This window comes from Falco peregrinus, chromosome 14 (assembly GCF_023634155.1).
Source record: "Falco peregrinus isolate bFalPer1 chromosome 14, bFalPer1.pri, whole genome shotgun sequence".
NCBI lineage: Eukaryota > Metazoa > Chordata > Aves > Falconiformes > Falconidae > Falco > Falco peregrinus.
In genome coordinates, this window is record NC_073734.1 from 23,469,164 (window position 1) to 23,496,661 (window position 27,498).

A 27,498-nucleotide genomic window follows, 5' to 3' on the forward strand; every position below is an offset into this window, starting at 1 on the left:
TTCCCCAGAGCCACTTTCTATGCTCTGGTTTGGGTTGCAGATGTTGCCAAGCCTGTGTGCCTTGGGCTGCAAGACGTGGGTGGCAGAACAGCTGTGGCAGAAGAGCTGCCTCACTGACCAACAAATGAGGAAATCAAGAGCCCAATTAAGAGCCTGGAATTGCCCCCAGTGACCTGAGCAGAGCATTTAGTAGCTGCTAGTGAGACAGGCCTGTTTGAATGAACAAGCATTCCTGTTTGAAGAAAAAAATTCCTCTCCTCCCCCAGAGCTAATTAGCTACTGATTTCCCTTTTTTTTTTTTTTTTTTTCTGCCATGAATATAGAGGGTTTGTCACTGGAATGAAATCTTAAGGAGATGTTCTTCAGCTTGCAGCCAATGGAGGTGATCTCTGTGCAAGTGGTGTGGGGACTCCTGTACCTGGTTTCTGTATTTTCTTGCTGGATCCTTGGTTTTTGGCTGTTGTGAGTATAGCTTTTCCTTACCCTCTGGTTTGTCTCTTTTCCTCCAACAGAGTGACGAAAGAAGTGGACTCAAACTCAAAAGAAGCTAAATCTTTTCTGAAGCAGCAAGAGAAATGGCAGTCAGCATCCCCAGCTTCCCTCCCAACAGTCTCTGGGTGAGTATGTGGTTTCTCTGCCCAGGTATGGACCCTTAGTGAGGAGGATGGCACTTGAGCCAATAACATAGACTCTGCGGTATTTAAACTAACAGGTATTTGTTTTCTGCAGGATTTCAGTGGGAGCAAGACTGTGCCTGGAAGGTGTGATGGTTTGGGGGGGAGGGAGGCAACTCATGAGTCCCAGTGACTCACTTCATAGGTTCAGGCTTGAATTTCTCAATCCTCATAAATCATTCATCCTAGTAAGGAAATATTGTTTTGAATGTCTTGAGCAGCCAAATGAAACTGCAGGTAGCCAAGGAACATGCCTGAGATTGCCTGCAGTTCCTTTGACAGGTGCTTCTTGGGACCATAAAAAGCTATGGCAGGCTGGGCTGTGGCTTCCGATGAAGCAGTTGAAATATGCTTTTGCCTCTTTGATGTTCTCTAATATCTCTTAATACCATTTCGATGTGGGTTTGTCACTATCTGTTCAATCTTTAACACGTAATTCTGAGATTATCATAATGCTTGTCAAAGATACAAAGAGGTCGGGTCCCCTGTGCATCTGACATGCCACTCTGTGTGGTTCTTGATGAGCTTGGGAGATCACCTGCTTCTCAGGAATAGAGGAGATGCTTCTGTGTTCCAACAATGATTTTTATTTAATTCAGTCATTTGCATTTATAGTTGAAAGACATAAGCTGCATACGATTTGGTCACGTAGAAACAGCACCCATCAAATACATACATTGTCCTTCCTGTTTGCTGAAGAGCAATTCTCCAGTGTGAGTTAAGGCTGCCTTACCCCAGATAGGCTGTTACTCAGTTGCTGCAGCTGGATTGTCACTCATTTTTCCAGCCAAGTGTTGCATAGCTTGTAGTTAGATCAGGGTAGTGAAAGCATAGTATTTGTGTGTGTTACTCTTGACAGCTGCTGTTCCCCGAGATGACTGAATGCATAGATGAGCACAGTCTCTCGCTGTTGTTCACGCTGCACAAGGGTTCATCCCCACAGAGCTCATTAATTGTAACCTAAGCATTGTGTACGGGGTTTTGTGCTGGAAAAAGCTTGCCCTGAGTTGGACTGGCGTTCTTTGTTCAATCTGTGGTGGTTTGGGTGGCAGCTGAAGCTAGGGCAGCTCCTTGCTGTGCACGCTGCTGGTGGTCCCGTGTCATCAAACCTGCCTTTCAGTTGCCCCAGCAAATGCTCCGCTGCTCTGAGTGCGGGAAATTTTGGTAGCCCACTGGGAAAGCCCCCATGGGCTTCTCGCCTTCCTGCTCTGCTGAGATCCCTGTTTCCTCCTGTATCTTACTGGCCCAGGGGAGGAGGTGGATGGCCAGTGGGCCTGCACAGCCTGGTCATTCATTACAAAGGTGCACAGCTGCTTGTGCAGGACCTCTGACAGCTCAGGAGAAATAGCCAGAGCCTGGGTTGGGTTAGCACTGCAGATATCTGAAGTGAAGAATCCACATTAAATACAGAAAGAAAGATCATTATAAGACATAACAAATTAAGGACTCCTTTAGCTTTCCTCCAGTGTGATTAGTTTGGAAGCAGCTTAATTAGGTCATCATTCATCTTGCTGACGTGTGATGTCCTACTGACAGTTGTTTGGCCAGAATATGCAGTGGTCTGGCTGTGGGAAAGGGAGAGGAAAAATTCCCTGAGCTCACATGTCTTGCCTGCCTTCAGAGCATCAAACTCTGATGCAGCACAGCCCCATTTGCCTTCTGTTTTGTGACCTGCTGCTGAATATTCTGGGTTTGTGCAGTGATACTACAGCAGAGGCATCACAGTGGTGTTTTGATCAATGTGTGGAATAGCCCAGTGCTCTTGGAAGGGTTTAGCAGGAGACTGTCTGGGGCAGCCTGGCCAGTGTCTGCCCTCTAGCCTGAGAGTGCTCCAGGGAGTCTTCCACCCTGCGATAGTATCCGAGACTGATCCCTGAGACTGCCAGCAAACATGCTTGCCTTTGGGCTTAGGAGGATGCTTCCAGCTGGGAAGTCAGCCAGGGTATTTTCAGGTGAGATAACTACTAACAGGCTTGCAGTGTTCCTTGAAGCCAGAGGTGAGTCCCTTGTGTTAAGAAAATTACAAAGGTCAGGTTTTAGACTTGGATCCAAGCTATTGTCCAAGCCCTGCTCCTCTGGAGCAAGGAGCCACAAGCCTCCGTGACATGCCAGAGCAGCGCCTGGGCACTGACAGAGCCTGGTGTAGCCTGATGGTTCTTTGCTGGTGCCCTTTGGCTACTGAAAATAGAAGTTTTGGGGGAGAGGATGTGTTTCTTCCTTGTGTATTATAGGAGAGCCCCGATCTGCATCAGTGTCACCAGAAGGCAGTGGAAAACATGCGATTCAGGATCCTAGATGTGCCTGTGGACACCCACTGTGCCATGAGCCATTGTCAGCTCCTAGGAGCTTTGTCAGCTATATTTTTTTTTTAAAAAAAAAAAAGGAGCCTTGCCCTATGTGCAGGGGATTCGAGCAGCTAAGAGTGGCCTCTCCATCTGGCTTTTCTTTCTTCACCTTGCAAGCAGTTTTCATTATTTCTGGTTGCAGCCAGCCTACCCTGCATTTATTTAATTTCCCTTCTCTAAACAGACAGAAGTAATCCAGGAAAGCAGCGGTCACAAAACCAAACATCCGGTTCCACATCTCTACGTTACAAACCCTCGCAGCCTAACTGGTCCAGGGGAAGGGATGTTTGGGGCTGAAAGTGCATTTCCTGAATGTGTTTAACATCCATACCGGATGTGCTATAAAAAGCTGGATTTGTGCTTGTGAGGGACGTGGGGGTGGTTGGAGGAGAATAACTTAAACACTTGGCTGTAATTAAAGCCAGGAGTACAAAACAACCCACCCGGTTCTCTCAGCAGGCTTTGCTAGAAGGGTCAGAAGCCCTTGGTTCCCAGGGATGTGATGGTTTCCCAACCTTCCCATTATTCCCATCGTGTCCCCCCGTGACACCCAGCTAGGCAGCAGTTTGTCAGCAGTGGGGATCGGTTTGTTGGAGGGGTTTGGGGTTGACACTCTGTTCCAGCTGCGTTTCTGTCATGCTCTTGGATTGTGTTAGGCTCTCACTGATGCCGTCAGAGGTATCGGATGTGATGAGGGGGCCCACTGATCCCTTCTGATTTGCTATCACAAAAGATGGGTGGAAGGCTCCCAACATTCAGTAAAAAGCATTCCCCACCCATGCCACTAAGCCTTCTTGCCTGTCTGTGTGGTTTAGGGCTCATGTCCTATCCTGACCACTACTCCACAGCCTTTTAGGGGCAGCAAAAGTAGCTCCTGGTTGTAAATGCATGACCTGACGGAGGGGTGCTGGCTGCTGGTGCTGGAAACCTGGTGCTCTCAGAGCTACTCTCTGCCCCCTCCCTGGGCCAGGCAGGACCTGCGAGCTGGGTCCCTCATCCTCTGAGCTAATAATCCTATTTTGCAACCACCATTTCATATTCAGAGGATGTTAGAGCAAATTAAATCCTCTGTGCAGCTTACTGCAGAACGACTGTGTGTGTGTACTTGTGCACGTGTGACTTGAGACGTAACCGGGGGGTTGAGCCACAGGCTGGGAAATACCTGCCCAGAGCCAGGCCCTTTGGCACGAGTGGCTGCAATCTGCCCATCGGTCCTTGATGCTTCTCAATGCGCAGTAGCGTTGCGTAGGGAACAGTGTGGCTGTAGCAATCCTGCAAATGAAAAAAACATAGTTGGTGGATCTTATTTGAGATTCTCCTCTAGGCAGCTGTTTCTATATGGCCTGAACAGGAGCCAGGAAGAAAAAGGGAGGTTTTTCACTGGCTTTGTTCTTGCCTTTGCTTATTACCGAAACCATTTGTAATTAAACGTGGACTTGCTCACTCAGCCCAGCTGTTGCTTTTCTGTTTGATCCTGCCTGAAATTGCAGCGGTGAATGTGTGACCTCCTAGGCCTTTTCATGCCTTGTAGGCTGGGATAAACACAGGGTAAAAATCTGCCTTTGAAGCAAGGAGGCACTACTCCCACGGAGTTCAGGAGGTGCGGTGCTTGCAGACCCCTGGGCTGAGTTTGGTCTGCAAGGGTTTGGACCTCTGTGCAAGACCCAGCAGGTCAGCACTGCAGGAAAGCTCTGACCCAGCAACACATACTTGCCCTGAACAAAAGATAAACTCCAGCCTGTTCATCATGGATGCTTTCCTCCCCTCATCTACAGTGGAGCAGTTCACGTGGACTGACCATTAAATGGTGTGAATAGCTTCAGACCTTTGCTTTTAGAAGTCATTTATCCTGCTGCATGATATTGTTGGAGTAGAGGGACTCCAGCAGGAGGACTTCTGTCAGTGTGCAGGAGGAGGAACGGTGGTAGCCCTTGTGGGAGGATACGGATGGTGGGAGAACCTGGAGCATCCTGACCCGTTACTGTAATTTCTACGCTAACCTTCCCCTTCAGCCTGGCTGCTTCTAGGAGCTGCTTTGCATCCAAAGCTTTTTCTTGCAAAAGATGCCCTTTCTGCATGAGTTGGCTGAAGCTAATTGGATCCCTTTGCTATGGTGACCAAAACTGGTTACTTGAGATCTGAAGTGGACACTGGTGAGACTGGCACAGGCTCTCGGCTTCTGTAAGCCTCAGATGATCTCAAGCAAGTGCTGCAGCACTCGCCTCCAGGGAGCAGTTTCATTTCACAGCAATCCCTTGGGCTTTTTTCTTCAGAAAGCAGGAATTTACAGTCCAGCTTCAGCTCGGTATCAGCTGCAAGTGGTTATTTAGCTAAAACTCTTGAATTTTGGCTTGTGCGGGCTGAATAAGGATGCAAGTAAAGCCAGTAATCAAGACCTTTGGGGGAGCTGGAGGTGAGGGTTTTTTCATAGTCACTTAGGCCATTGAATAGCTCAGTTCTTGCTGGTGATTTTGAGGCTTCTCGGGTTTCTCCTGCGCTTCCCTTGCTGTGCTCCAGAGAGTGCTGTTCTCCCAGACGGTGAGTTCCAGCCCCTTGCACCACAGCCAAGTGTCTGGGTGTGAGTAGCACATGACATATTTTTCTGTGCACAACAAGATGAACCAGCCAGGGGCAATATTCATGTGCCCTAGAGCTAGTTTTACTTATTTCCTATTCATACGCTTTGGTTGTGAAAGATTAAATGTGGCAGTAGCTGTTCCAAGTGAGTAATTTCTCTTCAGGTCTTAGATCCTTTGTTGGTTTTATTTTTGTTTTAATTATTCATTGTTAGTGTCTGTCTACTGGTTTATGCATATCCACTCCTTGAATCAACGCGGTAAGGAGACTGAGTGATGATTTTTTTTTTTGAGTATGCTGGTTTTTATTTGCTAGGGGGGCTGAAATTAATTACCCCATGGGGATGAGTGTGGAAAGGTGTTTGTGTGTACAGGGAAGGGGAGGTTTGTCATTAGGCTGGTTCAGTATTGAAGGAAAGGATTTCCATCAGCTGTAGTAAATAAGACGCCGATTGCTGCACACTTGTAAAGCATGCTGACCAACCTTACCCTCTGAACATCTGCCTCCCCTCTTGAAGTCAGCATGGATTGAGGCTTCCAGTCCCACGCGAACTCAGACCCTTTGCAGAGCCTGCAGCAGCGAGGAAGCCGATCTGGGGCTGGCACGGGTTTGGCAGCAGCAAGGGCACCAGCGTGGGCATTGCAGCCCATCTGAGAAGCAAAGTAAGTCAGGCTGCCCAAGCTGCAAGCCATGGCTGCCCAGGTCAGATCCTGTGCTAGGGCCCTGGTGGCTACCTGGAGACAGGCTTCTCCGGGGCTGCAGTCACCTCTGAGGCTTAACTGTGGGTGGGAGAGCTCTGCCATTTTGGGTCTTTGCCCCTTCTCTGGGCAGTTCTTGCTCTTGACCTCGTGTTAAGCCTTTTCCGGTAAGAAACAAGAGCTCCAAGTATGGGAAGTTTTGTACCCGCTCTCCCAGACTCAAAGCAAAACGTGCGCTAAACATGCTGCTTTTAAGCTAGTCTCTCAGGAGCAATCCTTTCGTGTTCTTAGGCTAAATGAGTCAATGCCTTCTACCCCAGCCTCTGTTTTGCAATAGAAATGAATGAGATTTTTTAGCTCCATCTGCACTTTCCTGCAGCCGTGCTGACACACGCGTGGTTGCTTTTCCTTGGGGCAGTGGCATCTTGTTGGAAAGAAGTTTAGCAGTGTCTGTACAGCTCTGCGCCTTGCTTCAGTCCTCTGTCTTGATGTGGCTAAGCTGGATCCCTGGGCTGGACTAACTGGGATCAGCTGTTTCTTTTTCTAGCCTCGTTGGAGGTTCAGCAGAATGGAATCCCAGCTATTTGAGGACTTCTATCTCTAAAGCATCTGTCTTATAAAATACAAACAACCCCCCACCAGTCTGGGGCCTTTGATAATTCCCCAATGAAAGTTGTGGGGCAGTTTTCCCTTAGGGCAGTACAGGTTTTATGAGGCTTATTTTCATTTGCTTTCATCTCTTAGATCATGAGCATTTCTCTTTCTCCCTCTGTGAAAATGATTGAGGAAATTAACTGCTAATGGAGACCGAAGCCAGCTGTATTTTTATTCCAGACCCCTTGCAAGTTTGCAAAGGGAACCCCCTGTATCTTCCCATGTTAAACTCGGTCTAGTCAGAGTGAGAGGTGAGAGGGGCAGCCTTGCATTGTTAAAGCCTGGGATTGGAGGTGGATGCTAAGAGCTCCTGTTCCCAGCTGTGCCATGGCTTGGGGGTGTGTCCACTGAGATTTGTTTCCACTCCTGTCTTATTTTGCTTTTATAGTGCTTCCTTGCATATTAACTGAGCTGCACCATGTCCCTTGAGTGTCTCCCCCATACCAGATGCTTGTGTTACATCCTCCTGCTTTCCCACACTCGTGTTCCTCCCTTTTTCTCATGTCAAGGAACAAGTTCAGCTGAATCATTCTTCATAAAATATGAACCAGCTAAGTAGGGCTGGAATGGCAGTTGGAGTAGAGCGATGCTCCCTGCTTTCAGGCAGTTTTGTTGCCCCAGGCTTTTCACATATTAGTGACTTCATTCATGGAAAATCACATACTGGTGGCCTCATTCATGGAAAATCAGCACACCAATATTTTCCAGCGCATTTGTTAGCCAAAACTTTGATCTGCACGCTAAGTTGTCAGCTTCGTGCAGGACTAGGCTTAGAAAACGGGCATGCCCAGGCTGGCTGGCTTGATATCAAGATGTGAAGTCAAGCAATTTGAGTTAGTTAGCAACTAAAATGCTGGCTTTCTCCCTTCCTGTCTTAAAGGAGATGTTGATGTGGCTCTGAACTCTTGAAGGGTGCGTGATCTCTCTTCAGAGCTTCATCCTCTTTGGTTGGCAGCAGTCTCTGCAACTGCTCTTTTGTTTGTTTCCATAAAAAGTCCGAGAGAGGCTGAGCGAGTGTCTGCCCTGGCCATGGGGATTTCCTCTGCCGGTTTCTGGCCATGAGGATGGTTAGCATGGCTGGGGTTCGCTTTGGCTGTTGCTATCCTGGCATGGAGGTGACAGAGCCCCCCCAGTTCTTGCAGTCCCCTTGCTTATTCCTGCCCAAACCCCTGAGCCTCGAGTGAACTGGTGCACAGGCTGAGCTGAAAGGGCACCTTAAGCTCCTCTCAAGCTCTCCAGGGTGCTCTAATACAGTCTGCCAAGCCATGGAGTACTTTGAAACTTCTTGGATGGGGAAATAAATCCTTCCTGATGCATTGGGTTACAGCCCAGTTGGCTTTGCCCCGGAGCCCTTTGTCGATGCGCTTTTCAGAGCGAGTGTGGTCCTTGCAGCAGTTGCTGTACCAAGGGACCTTCTGCAGAGGCAGATAACTGGTGTCACGTTGGCAGCAGACGTCCTCCTGACTGTGTGAGGATGTGTGTGAGATGGGCTCGTGCTCACTGAGACGGGGAGTGGAAGAAACTGATTTACTTGAAGTTTCTGTTAGAGACCACTCTTTTTTTCTGGGGATCCTAGCAGAAGATGCATTTTGTTGCCCTTTATTATAACATCTGCTCTCGATTCTTTACTGTGAGGGTGGCAAGGCGCTGGCAGAGGTGCCCAGAGCAGCAGTGGCTGCCCCATCCCTGGAAGTGTTCAAGGCCAGGCTGGACGGGGCTTGGAGCGACCTGGTCTAGTGGAAGGTGTCCCTGCCCACGGCAGGGGGATTGGGACTAGATGATCTTTAAGGTCCCTTCCAACCCAAACAATTCTATGGTTGTATCAGCAAATAATCATGGATATGGGTTTGATCTGACCTTGTGTGGCAGCTTTGATACCCTTTGAGGAGCTCGTACTTCAGCGCTGTTGCTATAAGCCTCCAGGCAGCCAGTGGACAATACAGACGCTTGTTCATCACCCGACTGCCTGACTTGAGAACAATGGTGGCGTTTCTTGAAGTAACAAGTCCTGGGCATGTGCAGGGTTGGATTGTAGCACTGTTTTTTTCTCCTTTAAGCTGCAGGCTTGACAGCAGTGGGCTGGGTTGCAGCACGTGTGAATGCAAACACAGAGGAAACTTGGACCTTTTGGAAGATACTCATCGAGAGAAAGCAAATGGCTGTTCTTTAGGTCCTTGCCTGTTTTGCTTTGTGTTTGAGTCTGTGTATGCTGTGTCACCAGTATGCGTTAGGAGGTCGGTTGAGATGCTTGTTTGGCAGCAAGGAGGGGGTTAAAGCAAACCCGCAAAGGCTGCATCTCATGGCTTTCATAATGCAAAGCCGGTGGGAATTCAGCCGGCTTCATCTCCCCCTACCCCCCTTCCCCGCTGCTAGAGGCAAGCTAACCTTCCCCACTCCTCTGGATCTGCATCCCTGCCAGTATGGCTCGTGCAGGGAAGCTCTGCAAAAAGCAGCGGAGGTGTAAGCGTGTGAAAGACAAGATTATTAAACTTTCTTGGGAGAGCACTGAAAGAGTCGTTTTCAAGCATGGTCGTGCAGTTCCCTTACGCTATGGCTGGTATGCAGCACGCCTGCCCCTTCATCTGTGACCTGCAGATCTCCCATTGCAGGATGGCTGAGGAAGCAGCTGGTATATACAATATCTCTAACTCTCGGGAGACTGGTATGCAGGGACATCCTTGGCTTTGCCGTAGGCTCTGGATGATGCACAGCAAAGCCGCCTTGGCCAGAAAAACGGGAAGGTGATTCAGTTCAGCAGTGGTTTGTCCAGCACCCGTCATGCTGCCCTGTGCTGCAGCCAGGAACAGTTCCTGTGATGTATGCCCTGCTGCCAGGCTCTCCATCTCACTGTAGAATGCACATTTTGCTTTAGAGAAGTGCTAAACAAGCAATGCAGTCCAGGGCCTTTTGTTGTGTAGCGTTCACTTTAAGGACAAGCACCATCACGGTATTTTTCCTAATGTGTAAAATCCCTTCTCCCTCCCTGCTGTTTGCAATAACCCTTTGGAAAGCTGGAAGGGCTCTCCGTTTCCTTTCCTGCTCACACGCGTGTACTTGTGAGCCTCGCCAGTACTGTTTGGCTGTTTGCTTGGGGGGGGGGGGGGAATGTTTTTTGGTTGGTTTTTTTTTTCCTACTTACCCAAGTCACAGAAGAGTGTGTAGTGTTTGTTTTGGAAACAAAACCACTTCTGGAGAATTACACAGCCTCTGCAAACAGATCAGTACAAAACAGGTTGTGTGCTTTGGGCTGAGTCTGAAGACTGTACAAGATAGCCATCTCCTTCCTCACTTTATGGTTTCATGGCCATTGTATTTAACAAGGACTCTAAAGAAACCTTTGAAGGGGTAGCATAGCACCAGCTTTACTAGTCCTACGGGACAGTCAAGATGCTTTAGCAGCTTTCCCCTGGTCAGTGCTGTGATTGCAGGGCAGGGTTTGAATCTTTTATGGGAGTGGAATATCTGCATTTGGACAAATGGGTAGAGTTTTTCATGCTGACTTTTCTCCAAAGCCTTTGGGAGTAAAAGTGTGTGGGTGAATATTAGTAAGAGGTTGGTCATAGCTGTTGAGGGACACTACAGAGCTGGCTGTCTTCAGCTTCCTTTGTCACAAACAAATGTCTCCTGGAAAAATAATTGCCTTCTGCCTCCTTCCTTTACCACTAGGCGAGCTGGATGGGAAGTCGGTAGCACTGCTGTACAAGGAGTGCTTTCCTGTCTGCGTGGCACAGGGACCCTTTGGTCAGCTTTGATACCTTCCTGCTCCACAACCTGCCGTGCTCACATGCCAGGTCAGTAGGTATTGGTGCTGCGTTGACCTTAGCTGCTGAACTTGTCTTTAACAAGTATGGGACTCGCTGTCAGGTCTAGGGGAGCTTGGGAGTGACAGCATTGGCACCATAGACACCTGTAAACAAATAAATGAGTGTTGTCTTTGGCCATGGGATTTTTGGCCAGCACTCTTCCTTTAGGAGGCAATGAGATCATATTGACAGGACTGAGTATATAAATCCATGCAAGCTCGGCCACAGGTTGTGGAAAACCTTGAGCACAGTGTCCTGGAGCTTAAAACGCAGGCAGGAATTGGCACGTTCCCTACACGTGCTCGTCTTTGTGCCAGAGCTTCTGCTCTGCTTGATGCTGGGAAGGGGAGTGGCTGGATATCAGCCATTGCAGTTATAAAGTCTTGATTTTCTGTATCAAAACTTACAAACCGAAGGAGCCTGGGACAGTCCTGGAAACTCCCAAGTAATGCTCTGTTTAGGATTCCCAAAGCAAACCTTGCAGTTGTCTCCTCACCCATTTGCTGTGCTTTTCATCCCCCTTCCACACCTCCAGTGTTGCGTTGTAGTGTTCGTTGCCAGTTAACATAACGCCAGTCTGTGCTGGGTGTAACTTTACTACAGGGCACAACCCCGAACTAGAGACCTGGCAAGGCAAGCTGGACCAGCTTTCCAGCAATCCCGTTCTCAGGGTGACAGGGAAAGCTTTGAGTGTGCCTGTACGTTTGTTGTTGGTGGGTTGGCTTCATGGTTTATAGCTTGGTGTAGTGCATGGGAGGAAAAAACCCTTTACAATATGCAGATTTATTGCTACTACCGGCTCTGTAGGACAGATGGCTTCTGGAAGATCAGAGCCACTCGTCCCACTGGAAGCCCTAAGAGCTCGGTAGCTGGGGATTCAGTGGGGTAAATCTAAACCCTGCTTATGTGGGATGGGGACCTCAGTCAGCTCGTATACTTTTTAGCCAGTAAAAGTGCAGCGTCCCAAGTCACATTAGAAGATTATTCAGAGTCAGATCTGTTCCTGAAATAAAAGGAGGGCTTTGAGTTCCATCCAGTTTTGTCCACGCTGGCAGACTAAGCCATCACAAACTTCTCAGCCTGAAGCTGCTTTGGGAACACGGTGCCTTTATGAGCCCAACCTGGCCTCTTGCTGCTGCTGTTTTTCTTGAGTAGCAATGAAGAAATGCAAACCCTCTGTGCCCTTTCTTTGCCAGGAGCTGTGCTTTGCCAGGAGGGACTCTAGGCTTTAGCATCCTTCTCTAGGCAATTCGAGCCAAGGAAAGTGGGTTTGTGATGTGTGCTGAAGGTACTGAAACCATTACTGGAATGGGTGAAAATGTTTGGGACTGACTGTCCTGTTTGTGTGCCCCCCTGGAGATGCCCTTTGTCTGGTCCTCATCACTGCGGTGTGGTTCGTGTCTTCATCCTGACTGTTAAACGGAGAAGTGAAGGCATGAGCAGGCTGGCTTGCCTGAGGTTAGAAGTCTGGTGGATGAGGTTTCCCAGATCTGAGGTTGACCCCAAGCTTCTGGATTGCCTTTGCTTGTATCTTCCCACATAGCCTTTGTGTCGGCTGGGTTAAATGCTGATGCTTTTATGTGAAAGATCTGATTGTATATGGAAAGCGATTTTTAATAAAAACCCCCCAAAACATCCCCAACCCTGTCTGAATTGGGCATACCCAATGTGGCAGGCCTGCAAAACAGCTCCTTCATCAGCTGCTTTCAGCTACCCTCTGCCTGGCTGCTGGAGCTGAAGGCCAGAAATGCTCGTGAGTTCATATGGCCTGAAGTCCTGCATGGCACACTTCTCCCTGGCCACCCCAGTGCCAAAGCACTGGCCTTTCTCTGGTCTCTCTGGTAAAGGATTTCAGCTAATCTTGAGTTGAAGACCTCAGTAAATGAAGAATCCTCCCCTTTCTTGGCGGTTAATTAACTGCATCAATTACTGTTTCAAACAACTTGTTCAACAATTTACAAGCACGCCAGAACTCCTCAAAATTCAGCAAATTGCGTGAGCTCTGCTCTTGTGTGTTTTATTTAGGTGCCACTAGGACACTAGGTTGTCTTTATGCCTGTTTAATTGAGAAGAGGCTGCCGCTGCCCCTCTTGCTGTCCAGCTGTAGGTGCCTGTCTCTGTGCTTGAGGATGCAGAGTGGCTTATTTGTGACATTTACCGGCTTGACCAAGGGCAAACTCCAGAGCCGTATAACTGTGAGTGATTCATCTTTTCTCCTCATACATGGAGATGAATGTCAGGATGGATGTCAGCTGTCTGGCTGATGCGTGAATGAATCTGTTTTCATATGTGCACCTTGAGCTGAGTACGTGCATGTATTTTTTACTGTTTGCAATAAACCTGGAAACATGGATTGTGTTGGAGGAAGAGGGCCTTTCGGTTTTAAATATTGATACCAATATAACGGGGTTGTGGCTGTGATAATCAGGGAGCCTTGAAGCGTTAGCTATGAGATTATGCTGAATGCCGTGGGGAATTCAGCGTTGTGCAAAGCGATAACGTGCTTCAGATGCAGAAATAATGGACAGGGTCTTCTTGGATCCACAGGCTGTGGATGTGTGGGGCTGAAAACAGGAAAAGGATTCAGACTGAGTCTTAGCAAGAGACCCGTGACAGAGGTTTTTTATTTACTTTGATTTGTGATGTAACTGAAAAGAAAGCAGCTGCCCAGAACCCCAGGCGCCTATGGATTGATTGCTGTGGAGGAAGAGGTGAAGACCCTGTTCCTTGGAAATGCTGGAGGCATGGCGAGTTGGATGTGGTAGGTCGTCGTCATCCCTGGAGCCTCAGTTCAGACAGTACAGAGTAGTTCTGCTGTGTGGTTCTTCATCAGCTAATCAAGTTGAGCGGTCATCCAGAAGGCACGATAAGGGCTGAGAAACTTTTTAAAGTAACTTTCAGCGGTGTTCTCATCTCTGATCCTTTTAGGACTTCAGGCCTCATGCAGAGTTAATACGGAGTCAGAATGCTCTGGGTTTCTTGCATGTGCAGTTGCCCCTTCCCCAGCAAGGCACCCATCATGTGGCTTGTGAATAAACTGTAACAGGGGCCCCCAGACCCCTGAGCTGGCACCACACGGAGCATACCTGCTGCTTCTTGGAGGGCTTACTAGCGGAGGCATAGCTTTGTGCAGGCTGAGCTGTGCTGCTTCCAAATCCGAGCTGGCTTTGTGCCTTGCTGTGCCTGGTCTAATAAGCTCTCTCCGAATGGGATTTGCTGGGTAGTGCCTGTTGAGGCACGCGGGCTGGCTGCGGAGCAGCGAGCAGAGGTCTGATGCTTTGTCTGGGCATTGCAGCCCCCCTCCCTCCCCTGCTGCTGTGGAGATGGGGAGCTGACTGTAGGGTATTTTCTGCATCTCAGCGCTGGCTTTTACATTAACTGGATGTAATAAGCGTGGTCTACAGCATGACTAGTAGTCAATGGTTATTTAATTTTTGCAGGCTGTTCCAATGTAGCGTATAGCTCTTGCGTGGAGAAGCATTCAAACTGCAGGGGTAGTTGTTGGTGGGCAGCAGAGAACAGCACAGCACAGCTGGGACTCACCTGGGCAAGGTGAAGCTGTGCAGGAGAGGGACTCGCCTTTTGTCCTGTGCCAGAGGGGTCTCAGCGTCTGATGCATCTGGTAGCGGTGTGGGAGCACATCATCATGAGTTAGTGTGCATGCCAGTTGCCTACGCTGCCCTGTAGAGTTCAAGCACCTTAGCATGTTCATTTGGAAAAGGAAAAGCAAGCTTATAAAACATCAGGATAACAATCTTAATGTAAAAAAGCAAACCACACTGAGAGGCTGGGGGGGAGGACAGGGATGGCAACTCAGTCTCTTAATTCAACTGAAGTTTCACTCAATGTGAAGAGAGTAAATGAGAGGAAGTCATTTTTCTCTGCCAAGTTCTTTATTTAAACACAAAAGCTTTTCCTGGCTACTTGCAAAAGATACTGTTAGCAGAGTGGTCCTGTACATGACACTTCTTTCACTGCAGCATCAGCCAAAAGATCTGGCCACTGGCTGTTGTGTTCCCGCTATACCTCTTGCATCCATGCTTGCTGGATCTTTTTGCTGAGCTATTTCAGTGTGCTTAGCTGAAACTAGCCTGACTGCCAGCGTTGCATGCTAAAACAGCTCTGCAACAGCTGAGTGCTGGAGCTGATGTCAGGGAAGAGGTGGATGTGATTTAAACTGTGAAGGAACTTCAGTCTTGGTTAAAGACCTTAATCTTTTCCAAATGAGCTTGTTTTCCTGAGGCAGGAAAGGTACACCAAGGAAGGATCGTTTCACACTTGACCTTTCATCTTTCCTTACGGTGCGTGCTCTTGGGTGGTGCTAGAGACAAGGTCCTGGATTAGACATGACCTTTGGACCACAGATGGCTTGTAGTATCTCCCCTTCTGAAAGCTGCTCCCTGTGCATGTCTGTTAAGGTAACATCATCATTTGTTGTGTAGACTCGCAAGACAAAATATTTCATGTTCCAGTAGAGCATCACTGGAGTCACATACATGCAACTGCTAGTGCCTGTGGTCTTTGCAGTCATAGCTCTCTCAAACCTATGACATTGTGATAGCATTTTCTTCAGCTTTTTAATTAAACAGAGGCTTGAATTTCATATATTTATTTCCACATTTCTTCAAAGGTCTTATGTTTGCCCCCTTCCCCCCTCTTCAGCTTTCCTGGTAGATTATAGCCTGCTGGAAAACATAGAGCACATTGTGAAGCCCAAAGCAAAAGCTGAGTCAGCGGTCCTTCCCATTTAGGCTGCTGTATTCATGGAACAGGAGGTTAGCCTTAAAATCCTTCTGCCAAAAAATACTGCTGCTGTAACGGAACTGGTGCCCATTTTATTAGCTGTTGCTGTGTCCTTTAACTTAGTTTTGAAAAGAATGTCGTCTACTAGTGCTTTAACACTCTGCGAAAGAGGTGGGGGTTTTTCATATGCCAAAATAATTCTGATTTTTCTATAAGAAGCATTTGGCATCTCTTCTTCAGATCTCTGGACAAGGGCTCTGTCCTAGGCACAGCTGATGTCACTTAACAGTGGCCCCTGTCATTAAAGGATTTCAACTCATGGAATCATAAAATCATTTCAGCTGGAAAAGTCCTGGAAGCTGCTGTGTGGAAGCGCACGGACCTTGCTTATAATCTGAATGTCAGCACATGGGTATGATTTTATAGGTTCAGGCCCACCTGTGGTCCTGTAGATCAGGTCGTTCGCTCCACCATGGGTCTGCTCCAGGTTGCACTCCGATCTACAAAGAGCCAGCCATGAGCTTTCTGCTGGGGACTGGTTCAGCTCCTGGAAGCAGGACTGGCTCTGGGGCTGCCAAACCTGGTTCCTGCTAGGAGCATCTCCCCCGCTCTTCCACACTGCATGGAGCTGTAGGGATGTGTTGCTGCTCTTCTGTGCTTCCCCTCGAGGAGAAGGGGGTATGGATGTGGTGCTGGGGGGGGGGGAGGGGGTCCCTTTAGTGCAGGCACAGGGCAATGCAGGAATAAAAAGCCTTCCTTATCATTCCCATCTTCCTTACTGCCTGGAGCAGATGCGTTTGTGACCTCGGGGAGGTGGTGGGTGTCAAGACCTGATCCATGTGCCTGAGTGTGATCTCACTAATGTGTATGGAACTGGAAGCAAACACAGCAGCAATGCAGGACTAGCCAGTAATGAGGTGCTGCTGTAAAGAGAAAAGCAAATCTCATCAAGATCCCGTGTTCTTCATGACGCAATCGGTGACAGTTTGGGATGATATTCCAGGGAGAAAGTGGGTTTTGAGGAGGGAGCTGGCCAGAGAGCAGTGCTTCGCATGACAATGGTGGGAACTGTGGGTGTCTGTCATTCCCGGAAATATATTCAAATGCCCTTCTTCCACCGGGGAATTAAGAAGTTATGCAGACTCGGCCTAGTTTCATTATTGGATTTAAAACAGGTTTTGGCAGAAGGCAGCCAAGCACATCAGGAGTGGAACAGAAAATACTCTTCCTGAGTCAAAGAGCCTGGAAACCGCCTCTCACACCATCTAAAGCAAGTGACAAATGCTGCTTGTTGTAATCTGAAATCTTTCACTTCTCTCCCTCCCCCACATCCATTGTGTGCGTGAGTGCATAGGCTATTTATTAGCAAATTTAAAGCCACAGGCACAAAACTATTGTGGAGTCACCCTAGGACCCCTGCACTGGAGGAGGAACATGTTGCATTAAAAGGTACTTACCAAAGCAGCTGAATTCAGCCTCTTGATTGCCTTGGCTACAGCTCCAGGTACTTATATTTTTTCCTTTTAACCCTTACTACTTCTCCAGTCTGATCTGCGTTTTTGACAGATGATTATTATCACTGAACGAGCTGGCAGCTCTCATAGTCTCAAGTGCTGCAGAAGTCCTGATGCTAGTTGTAATGCATGCAGGTTGCCTTTGAATATTTGGAAAGAAGGACTGTAGAAAACTCGTATGGTATGAAGCTTGTCTGCACTGGTGCGAGCAGGAGTGCTGAGCCCTGCTCTGTCAGGGCAGGACATACCCTGGTCCCAGAGCACCCCTAAGATCACAGTATGTCTTGGACCCCAACGGGGAGCACTTCTCGTCACAAACTCTGGAGCACAGTGAGGCCGATGACAACTAGACAGCTCATTCTGTAGGTGTTTTCAACATTTCCCTGGCTCTGTCTTTAGTGGTATTTTCTAACCCTCTGCATTTGGGCTGAGTACCTCTCTCAGCTTGGCCTTCTTCCAGCTGGCCTTCCCCAGTGCCAGTGCATGAGCCTGGAGCTGTACATCAGTGACCCCCGCTTCTGGGTTTGTTTTTCACAGGTGTCTCTTGCAAAATCTGTCTCGTTAGTGGGTAATCTGTGACTTGTCCGAGTCTGAAGGAGAAGCTTGTCAGTGTCAGACCCGAACCCAGCCTGTCAGTGTGTGAACACCTTCCTCCTATGCTGAAAGATTGTAGGGGCGCTCAGACCAGTTGCTCAGGATGTCTCAGTTAAGCTGTGTTCAAAGCTGGGATAACTACTGCGCAGACCGCTGTGGTACTTTGAGACCTGTTGATGGGAAGAAGAATATTCCACCATGATGGATGGTGGGAGTCCTGGTACGAGCCCAACGTACAAGGTTTGAACAAGTAGTGAATACTAGGATGAAATTAATTCCATGAAGGGCCCTATTTTTAACTTCTTGATATATAAAATTCTTTGTAGCTGCAGTTTGGCAGGGTCCTGTCTCTTGCAACAGGGGTCACTACTTCCATACAATGGTAGAGCTGGTTTATGCTATTTTTACTAAGCTGCGAAAGTTGTTTTGCTAACGTGCTGTGACTCTGCTTGCTTCCCCACCCTTAGACTCCATCTGTACACTTCAAAATAGTAGGAGGAAGAGGGTAGAGAAAGAACAAAGGCTCATAATACGAATGGAAGGAAACTAGGGAAATTCAGGAGGAAATGGACAGTGAGAAATACAAAAAGATCCAGCTGCGCTGAATGCATGGGGCGTGAGTGCACAGGGATGCTTTCTGCTTGGTATTCAGAGCTCAAAACCTGCATTGTGGAGCTGAACTTTCCTTTGAGTCAGTGACCTATTCAGACACCTAACAATGTCCATTATGTACAGTCAGCTTGTTTATGTGGGCTTTCTTAACTTTTTTTTTACCAGTGCTGGGCTTTCTTACCTTTTTTCACGTACAATAAAACAATATCCTACTTGTGAAGTTGCCAGGCCAAGCTAGATTTTGCTGTGCAAGCGCTTGACCATCAGCTTTCAGCAACCATCTTATTACTTAAGAAAGATTTAAGAGCACAAACTATGATGACCAGATGCTCAAGGAGAACATGGAAGCGTTCAAAGCCAGTTGGAAGTGTTCAAGGCCAGGCTGGATGAAGCTTTGAGCAACCTGGTTTAGTGGAAAGTGTCTCTGTCCATGGCAAGGGTGTTTGGTCTTTAAAGTCCCTTCCAACCCAAACCATTCTATGATCTGCTGAGAAGAACACTGTTCTTGGTTGACTGATAGCAAATGTGTCTGTTCTTTGAAGGATGGAGTGAGGGGAAGGAGGTTGCAAAAGGTGGGTCCCTGCCTCTCTGGAGTGATCAAATTGCTTCAGTGAGGCAGCCTGAAGAGGTAAATCCAGAACAGCGCTGAGGCTTGGTGGCAGCATGGGACCAGCCCACCAGCGATGCTCGTGTTTCACTGTGCGGTGAAAGCAGTGGAGAGGCAAAACCCAGGGAGCTGGGGGAGAGCATCTCAGCTATGGAGAGGCAAGCAGTGCTGCTGCTGCCTGCATCCTTGCTGCAGAATAGGTGGGGCTGTCAGCCCACAGGAGAGCTCTGCTTAGATTTGTTCTACAGCTGCAGAGAAACCAGCTGGCCCAGGTTTAACGTATGAGGGGATCCCCCGAGAGGCTTTGTGTACTCTCTGCAGAGTTCGGGGCAGCAGCTGCAGAGGTGCCTAAGCATGCTCCGCAGCAGAGATATCCTCTGCGACCTTGGGCAGCCCAAGGTTTTAGCCCTGTTACTTGGAAACAGCTCCCACCTCCACTACAAAACACAGGGCAAGTTGTGGTGGGATCACGTGGTGGCTCTGATGAACGTGAGAGCTGAAGTACAGCTTTTGGGTTAGGGGGAATGGTGTACGATACCATTTGACCTTCGCCTTTAGTTTTCTGTGCGAGGACGTTACTCCCAGTTGAGGGAAGGTGCTCTTTAACCCAGCCCACCAAGAAGCAACTGTGAGCAGTGATTAAAAGAGCTGGAGCTAGAAGCAAGGTATACATTTTGTGGTGAGAGCAGTCTGGGCATTGGTACGAGTCTGTGCAGGCGATGGTGCTTTCTCCTCCTATTTAAAGAGAGAAAGCGTTCGGGCAACTTGCTTGTTCTGTCTTATGCCCTTGTTTAACCACTGCTCATTCAGTTAGAGCCACTTAGCAGCTTTTAAGACATTTCTTTAGGGGGAAAAAATGAATTCTGCACATTCAGGGAAACATCTGTCATCATTCGGAGCAGAAACCATAGTTAACGTGGTCCCTGGAGCGTGTGGGAGAGCTCCAGTTCCTTACTGCAACTATGCAGTCACTGTGCAGGGAGCAGAGCTGGCTGAAAGGTGAAGAAGGTGGTTTAGCAACATTGCCCTACATCTAGAAAAATCAAGCGGTGCCGCTTTGAAGTCTCGAACGTGTGTGCAGCACATGACACGCGAGGAGTGTTTTTATTTATGTGTGTTCTCAGGAAATCGTGTTGGTTTGTAAGCTGAGCCCTTTTAAGTGTCTTAAGTTGGGCACCCCGAAAGCTGGGTTTTAGCAGGCACTTCTGGAAGATGTCAGCCTGAGCTGTATTTTCCTGACTCGGATCCTTGCAGTAAGAACTGAAGGAGTGGAGCATTTAAATAAGAAAAAAATAGAAGCTACAGTGCAGCTAGATAACGTCAATCTTGTCATTGCTTTTAATATTCATTGCCAGGCATGGCGATCACACTTTGTCAGTTTTAAGTTAAGCAACCCTTAGTCCTAGTCAGCTTCTGTCTATGTACATGAAAGGGATGACTGAGCCCACAGCTGCTAAAAGCATCTCTCAATTACTTATATTTCACTAGGTATTTAAAGATTAGGTTGGGGCATAGAGGATGAAAGGGGTTTTTCTTTATCTTTTAATAAGAAACTTGTATTTGCAGATATGAGAAAGACCAAAGACTGAAGCGCCTAACATGCTTCTTTTCCCCGCTGCTTCCTCTGAGTGGGGTGGGGGTAGGGGAGTGTGTGGAGATCCTACAGGGAATAAAACCATGTCCCTCTTGGTCTGCTGCTTACCACAGCCCTGCCCCGGTTCCCAAAATTGATGGCTAAGGATGTGCTGTGCTGGAGTTCTCATGACATAGCCTTGCTTGCAGTGCAGGAGACTGAGCAGCGTACGTGGGAATTAAATATATGGGGCTTTGCACGCTTTAGGCATGAACAACAAAGGGGAAGATGAACTCTTCTCTCCGCTTGTAATGCGAGAAGGTTTGAAAGATTCCTGTAGTGACTCGCTTTTGCTGTCTCCACTGACTATCAAACTGGTTTTGGGGAAAGGATATCTTCATTAGCCTTGTGGTGCTCCAGCCCTTCAATCAAAAAATAACTATCCTGAGATCTGCGGAAAATTATCTGGCAGAGTCAGAGAGGACCAGATTAACATGATCCTAAACAAAAAAAGAAAGTAGCTGGGGAAAATAGTTTGGAGAAGGGCTTCCAGCTGTCTGTATTTAAAAATGTGGGAAGGGAGGAGAAAGGCATGGATCCCAGTGTAAAACAAAGCCAGCAGCTTTCATGTCCCCTTTAAGGCAGACACATGTGGCAGGAACAAAGATGCTCCCCTTGCTGTAGCCGCATGATCGTAGGAATGAGTAGCACACAGACTGCGTTCACACCAGCGTGTGCTCAGAAGGGTGTGAACAGTTCCCACACAACCTTCTCAAGAGCAGCCTGAAACGATATGTAAGGTCCTCGTGCCAGCCGTTCATCTTTACGCTGGCAGGTTGAAACAAGCGATGGAGCTGCTTTGAAGGAATTTGATGGTCAGCTGGTTGTGTGTGGCATAACAGACTTAACTCATGTCTTGGGATGCTTGCTTTGCTAATAGCTTAACTGGACATAGAAAGCTCTGACTTCATGATCAGTAGACTTGGGGGTGTGGGGGAGAGCTGGGCACACCAGACCCAGCACCCTCTGTATCACCAGATGCATGTGATGTGGGTGAGGAGGACGTGGGGAGCTTCAGCCCAAACTAAGGCAGTGTGTCTGGAGGGTGCTCGAAGCGCCAAGCAGCCCAGGCACAGCCCTGCTTTGGGGACACGGAGTGAATCTGTGCATCCCGCTCCTCGCATGATCTAAGCCACCTTGGGTTTTCCTCGTGTCTCTGGGTGCAGCCAACCCATGAAGGGTGAAGGCCTTGGGGAAACCCTGCAGCTAAAAGTGCCCTCTTGTTATTTGTCTGATTTTTTTTTTTTATTTGGATTGTATGCTGCCTGTATGTGCAGCTTGGCTGAGAAAGCTTTCTTTGAAGGTAACTCAACAGTGCGCCTACTCCAGATCAGGGATTTTTGTTGCTGTGCCTTGATTCCTGTGCTTTTTTAGCTTATCTAGTTGCAACAGCCCCAGGGCCTGGAGGGAAGAAGCGCAAGGTGAAGAGGAGGTGACCCTGGTAGCTGGATGTAGCTAGGAGCCAGTACATACCAGCTCTCCTCAGCCCTGCCTCCAAATTTGTTGTGTGGCTTCCCAGCATGGTCAGGGTTGGAAGGGACCTCTGGAGATCATCCATTCCTTCATCCTTCACCTCTTTGTACTGCTGTTCTCACCCCCAGAGAGTGCCTTGTTCACACCTGTGGAGGGCTGAGGGGTTTTGTCTATCCTCTTTTGAAGTTCAGCATCGTTCCTTGTGATGGTTTAACCCTGAGCGTTATACCTCTGGATCACCTTTCCTGGTATAAACCAGCAGCACCTCTCACTTTGGTCCCTCTGCTCACGTGTTCGTGCCCCAGCAGTCCTTTGCTCCTCCTGAGTTTGGAAGAGGTGCTTGGTGCTTCGCACCTTCATCTCAACCAGATGTGCAAGGTCAGGAAGCCAGCAGGGAAATTCTGCCTCAAACTCATAAAAGCAGAGGAACCAGGTAAAATAAACACTTGCCTTCTGAAGTGGCTACTTGGGATTGTACCGACGCAGGCTTTCCCTGTCTGCTCTGTTCTCTGTGGAGTTGAACGTGGCAGGGTCCGCTCAGGTAAGCGTCACCCCACGTGGGAGTTGCTCCTGTAGGATTTTGCTGTGAGGGAGAAGAAAACTAAGGGGTTTTTGCTCATGACATAAAAATCCTGCTTCTAAGCTGTGCCTTTAGGCGTATATTTAAATGGCAAGAGCTGTCCAGTTTTTCTTCCATCAATTTATTTGTGTTGCTGCGTTCAGGCGAGGGTACACTGTGAAAAACGATCGTCTCTAGTGGCAGCTTTACTCCGCAGCCTTTTGCCATTCGGAATTGGCCTTGTTTAGCTCTGCTGCTGAAAAAAGGGCATTCAGGCAGTCTTGCTGTGCTTCCATTACCTTTGTGCGGAGTCAGCACAGCAATGGTAAGAGGAGAAAGTAAGGTTCGATTTCTCCTTGCACATTGACACCAGACTGGCTATCAGGCTTTGGGCATCTTTAGTGTTCTTCCCGCTCTTAAAGGCAGGAGAGTAAATCTAGAGTCCCCAGGGTAGGTTGCAGCCTGCAGGGATGTTTCTGGTAACCCACGAGCTAGGAGGAGCCCTAACGTGATGCACAGACCTTCTGCATTGCCTCTGCTGCATCCGCAAGTTGCTCGCGTTGCATCAGGGGACTGTTTTTCCAAAAATCTCTGGGGCTTCTGTTCTGTCAGTGCTGCTGTACCAGTCTCAGCAGCTTTCAGGCCCTGCTTTTGCTGCTTCTCGGAGGTTTGCACTAGTAACCCTGTTTTTCTGCAGTGTGACGTCGCACTGCACCTCCTCCAGCACAGAGGATTTTAGAGGGTCGTTGGCGTGATCCGTGCTCACAACACGGTCATTCACAGCCTGTGGACGGTTTAAGCCTTTAGTCTCCCTGCTGAAACCCCCAAAAACTGGACTCGGTGAAGAGCACCAGTGGCATAAACCTTTCCGTCAGACTCTCTGGGCTGGGCTGTGGACAACAGCTCTCGTCTACTCGTAACCAGCTAGCACAAGCCTCTTGTTGCAAATCCCGAGTCACCCGGTGTCATATTTGATTGATTGTGGGAGGGAGAGATGCTAGCTTTGAATGAACTGCCAAGTCTTAAAATATTTGGCAAATCTTCCTCCGAATGCTCAGGTCCTGGGGGAAAGCGATCAGGTAAGAACCTCAGCTTGCAGGAAAGTTTCTGCCTCTCTTTGTGGGAAGGAAAGGACAGCCGCTCTGGCTGGCTTAACCTAAGGCTTAGAAACTAGGAGGCAAATTAATACTGGTTCTGATTTTCTTCGTTTTCTGCAGTGTCTAGCTTTTAAGCTAACCTCGACTGGAGGGGGTGCGGAGGCTGACTCATGGCTTTTGAACACTGGGGTTGGCAGCTCTAGAGAAGAGCTCCCATGTGCTCTTGGTTACACTGGTGTCCGTTTGCCTGTGAAACTGGGGTGTGTGCTCTGGTTCGCAGCGCTGCTTGTTAGCAACATGTGGCTGGATGTAGGTGGCCTGCCCTTGTCTGTGATTTGGCTGGTGCTAAAACATCAACACTATGCAAATCTGCCTTTAGTTAGCTGTTTCCTTCTCCCAGATGCATGGCAGCGCAGATCTGCAAGGGGAACTGCTGTTGGGGGGTTGTAATTCACCCTGGTTTAATTACATGCTTGGAGACAAGGCTTAGTATTGAAAAAGCTGGGATTTTTCTCTTGGCTTCTGAGTCCATCCAGTCCTCCTCTAGTCTAAACAAAAAAAAGTAAAAAGTTCGTAGCATCGAGAGTATTGCTGTCTTGGTTGAGATAAAACTGCTGGCTGACTTTTAGATGCATCCCAGTCTTGCCAGTTAACAGTGGGCTGAAAGAGTGGATCAGCTGGCTTGATAGCAGAAGTGGAGGAAAGCTGATGGTGGTGCATTTTTTTTGTCTGCGGTGATTTTAGCTCAGAAGAGCACATCTCTGCTAATTGACTATTAAACGAGATTGCTTGCCGAGGTGCGCTGTCTTGCCGTTTCAATCCTTTAAGGAATAAGTCTCTGATCAGCTGCACATAAGGCCCTTAAATATAATCTGCCTAATGACTGGAGGGCTTTGACCTGCTGCTATTAAGGCGCCAATGTTTTGGGTTACAAACCAAACCTTTGGGGTGGGGGGTCCGAGCAGGGGTGGGTTTTTTTCTGAAATGGTAATATTCCAAACAACAAAGGGTGCTTTTTAATCTTGAAACGAGACTTGGAAGCAGCACAGAGTCAGTCTAGAGATAAGTGTCTTTTAGCTCAAGATTTCTAGGATTGCATACATGTTACCGCATGCCTGGACCACCAGTTAGACACCTACCTGGCCGCAGATCCTTTGTCCCAGTTGCTGTGCATGCAAATAATGTGTGTTTGCGTGTGTTTACTCAGTTTGGAAAAAATCTGAGCCCTGAGGGATTCAGGCTTCCTTTTGTGTTATGAAATGGGCCACGCTGAGAGCCAGCTGAAGCAAGGCTCGCTGCCTGCCTTGCAGAGACGCTGCAAGCTCCGGGAGGGTTTTGGAGCTGATGTGCTCGGTGTTTGAGGAAGGATGGCTGGTCCCATTGCTTAGCGAGGATTCCCACTGCCATTTTAAAGAGCTCTGCTGACAGACTCCAGAGGGAATCGCAGCCCAGGCCTGAAAGATAGCAGCAGCTTGGGGTCAGAGTCAGAAAGGGCTGGGCGAAAGGAGGGGCTAGCTGCAAACAGAGGCAGGCTTGCTCTTCCTCTCTTCAAATCCTGCCCTGGTTTATTCAGCTAGGCTGGCCCCTGGCCCCGTCCTCCACAAGAACGGATGCAGGGGAGGAATGCTCCTTGTCCTGGGAGGCTCAGGGCACCCTCCCCAGGGTGTGTGGGAGCACGGATTATTTGGATGCTTTCTGGTTCCGTTCTCCCCCACCCCAGTTAGTTGATGTACATCATCCTAAAGCCTTAATATCACAAGTAATGGATGCAACAGGCTAGAAATGGGCAGCGGGGCAAGACTCACGCTTGCTTTGCTGTTTTAGAGTAAATGCTGCAGGAGCATTTGGTATTTCATTGCTGATATTAAAAATGGATGTGGGGAGAGAAGGGAGAATATGGCTAACGCAGAACACCTGCCTCTGACAAATGCCCAAGCCACTAGAGACCCCACAGTAATTTTGTAAATCACAAGCAGGTTTTCAGCCTTCCCAGAAACACACGCTTCTAAATGCTAACCATCAAATAGCCTAAATTACTGATCCAGCAGATTAATCAATAAATTGAGGTAGGCTTAGAATAGCTGTGGGAGAACAGTGTTTAGTAAATGGTAGCCAATTCAGTGCTCTCCATCTCTTGTTGTTCTGACCTGACAAATAACGCAGCCTCTTGTTTGTGTTCTGGTAAAATATATTGTAGGAAGGGCATTTAAATGGGGTCTTTCTGACCTGTCACGCAGTGTGTGTCTCTAGGAGACCACGCTTCTGCATGGAGCAACACTGCAAACAAAGTAAGTGGGAGACAGTGGGTAATGAGTGGTGCCTAGAGCCTCAAAATCCAGCGTGTTTTCCCTGCCTACCTCTTCCTTTCTTGCTCCAGACACTTGTAATCAGAGAATAACGGAGGTTTGTTGTATTGCTTGCAATAAAGCCTCAAAGCAAGGATCAGCCGTGGGAGCAGTATATTTCTGTTGTATCCTGAAGTGAAAGTAAAGCTGCTCAGTGCTGCACGTCCCCCTGAGATGGGTCAAGTTGCCACCTTTTTCTAAGGTGACATTGCAGGGAATCTGTCTGCAGACTTTGGCCTTTTATTTGGGAGGGGAGAGGAGGGAGGTGGTTTCCTTTGCAGCAGCAAGGGCAAAATAGGCTTTTAATAAAGCTCAAACTCTGCAGCTGCTGGCTAAGTTAAAAAAAGAAGTGCTGGCACTCAGTCCTCCTGGAGATGAGCCTTTTCCAGCTCTCTGCCATGACCCAGGGATGCGAGCCATCCCTTCTGGTCTTTTTTCCTTTGTGCCACTTTCTTGGATGAGAATAATGGGAGAGTTTCTTCCCTTGGCAAGGCTTCACCCTGCTTGGGCTTTTCTGCTCGCGGAGATCATTTAGGTTGGTTAATGGAAGGAAAAGAGTCTCAGAAGGAGAAGCGCTGTAGCAGAGATATCGTGGAGGGGGCTATGACTTTTTATTGGGTATGAATCAGGTCCTCATATCCCTGATTACAGACCCTGAAGAGAACTAGAAGTTGTAATGCCAAGAGGTAAGAAAAAGAGGGACAACTTTGTGTATGATACAGTAACCCTTTCCACCAAGGTGCACGCGTGGATCAGCTGAGAGTCACTAGAGACCTTGGAGCAGGGCTGCTGAAACGGCAGATGACAGTCCAGATACGGACAAGAACACTCTATCCAAATATTATTGTGGTTGAGGGAGATAAGGGAGTTATTTTGCTCCTGCAGAAGGTTTCTGGTTTCTTGCTGGTCTCCTGGGATGTTCAGCATGACCTCCTTGCACCTGACTATTTGTGGAGCCTGGTCCTGGCGCTGGAGAGCCCTGTGGCGTGGTTTGTAGCCAGGAGGGGGGCACAGCACCTGGTTGCTCCAGCTTCCTGACAAGCACAGGCTGGTTTTGGTGGACTTCAGTAAAATGAAGTGTTATCTCTCCTTAAGGGACAAGAGGAGATTGTGGGCCTCGTTAATCCAAGGGAGCAATGCATCTACATCTCTCTTCCCTTCAAATGTATTTTCAGTAGCATCTGAAATGCATCAAAATTGTTCACAGGCTTGTTCTCCACTGGAAACCACCAAGTGTTTTGGAGCAGCTTGAGGCATCTGGTTCAACAGGAGAGGACTCTGAATACACACGTAACTGGGTGCTGAGCATCGTTCAGCGTGCTGCGGTATGTGTGTCGGGTAGCCTGAAGCAGCTCCTAAGGCAGAGCCTGATAGCCTTGACCCTCGATGCGGTTGTCACAGGTGAAGTTAAAGAAGATGAGGGGTTGTGCTATGGGTGAGAGTCAAATCTCTCTGTTGGCGCGGAGTGCTCTCCAGGAACCGAGACTAGGCAGGATGGTGAAGGAACTGTCTCTAGCAGCATGGGTCATTGGCTACTGCATGCTGTGAAGGCTTTCACTAGTCCTCATCT

General features: G+C 48.4%; 1 protein-coding gene across 5 annotated transcripts in view; it reads left to right on the forward strand.

Annotated features, from left to right (window-relative positions):
- The window catches only part of CFDP1 (craniofacial development protein 1), a 66,759-nt gene that overhangs the window by 19,113 nt on the left and 20,148 nt on the right, over window positions 1–27,498 (forward strand). The window contains exons 5-7 of one of the 5 annotated variants that reach the window (XM_055818555.1): window positions 513–617; window positions 10,615–10,739; window positions 12,777–13,030. In XM_055818555.1, the coding sequence (XP_055674530.1) occupies window positions 513–617; window positions 10,615–10,739; window positions 12,777–13,015 (469 nt within the window). In that variant the 3' untranslated portion in view covers window positions 13,016–13,030. Of the gene's footprint in view, window positions 1–512; window positions 618–10,614; window positions 10,740–11,947; window positions 11,992–12,776; window positions 13,031–27,135; window positions 27,383–27,498 lie in introns of those variants that run through there. The other 4 variants (XM_055818558.1, XM_055818560.1, XM_055818557.1 and 1 more) reach the window with 4 other exon arrangements.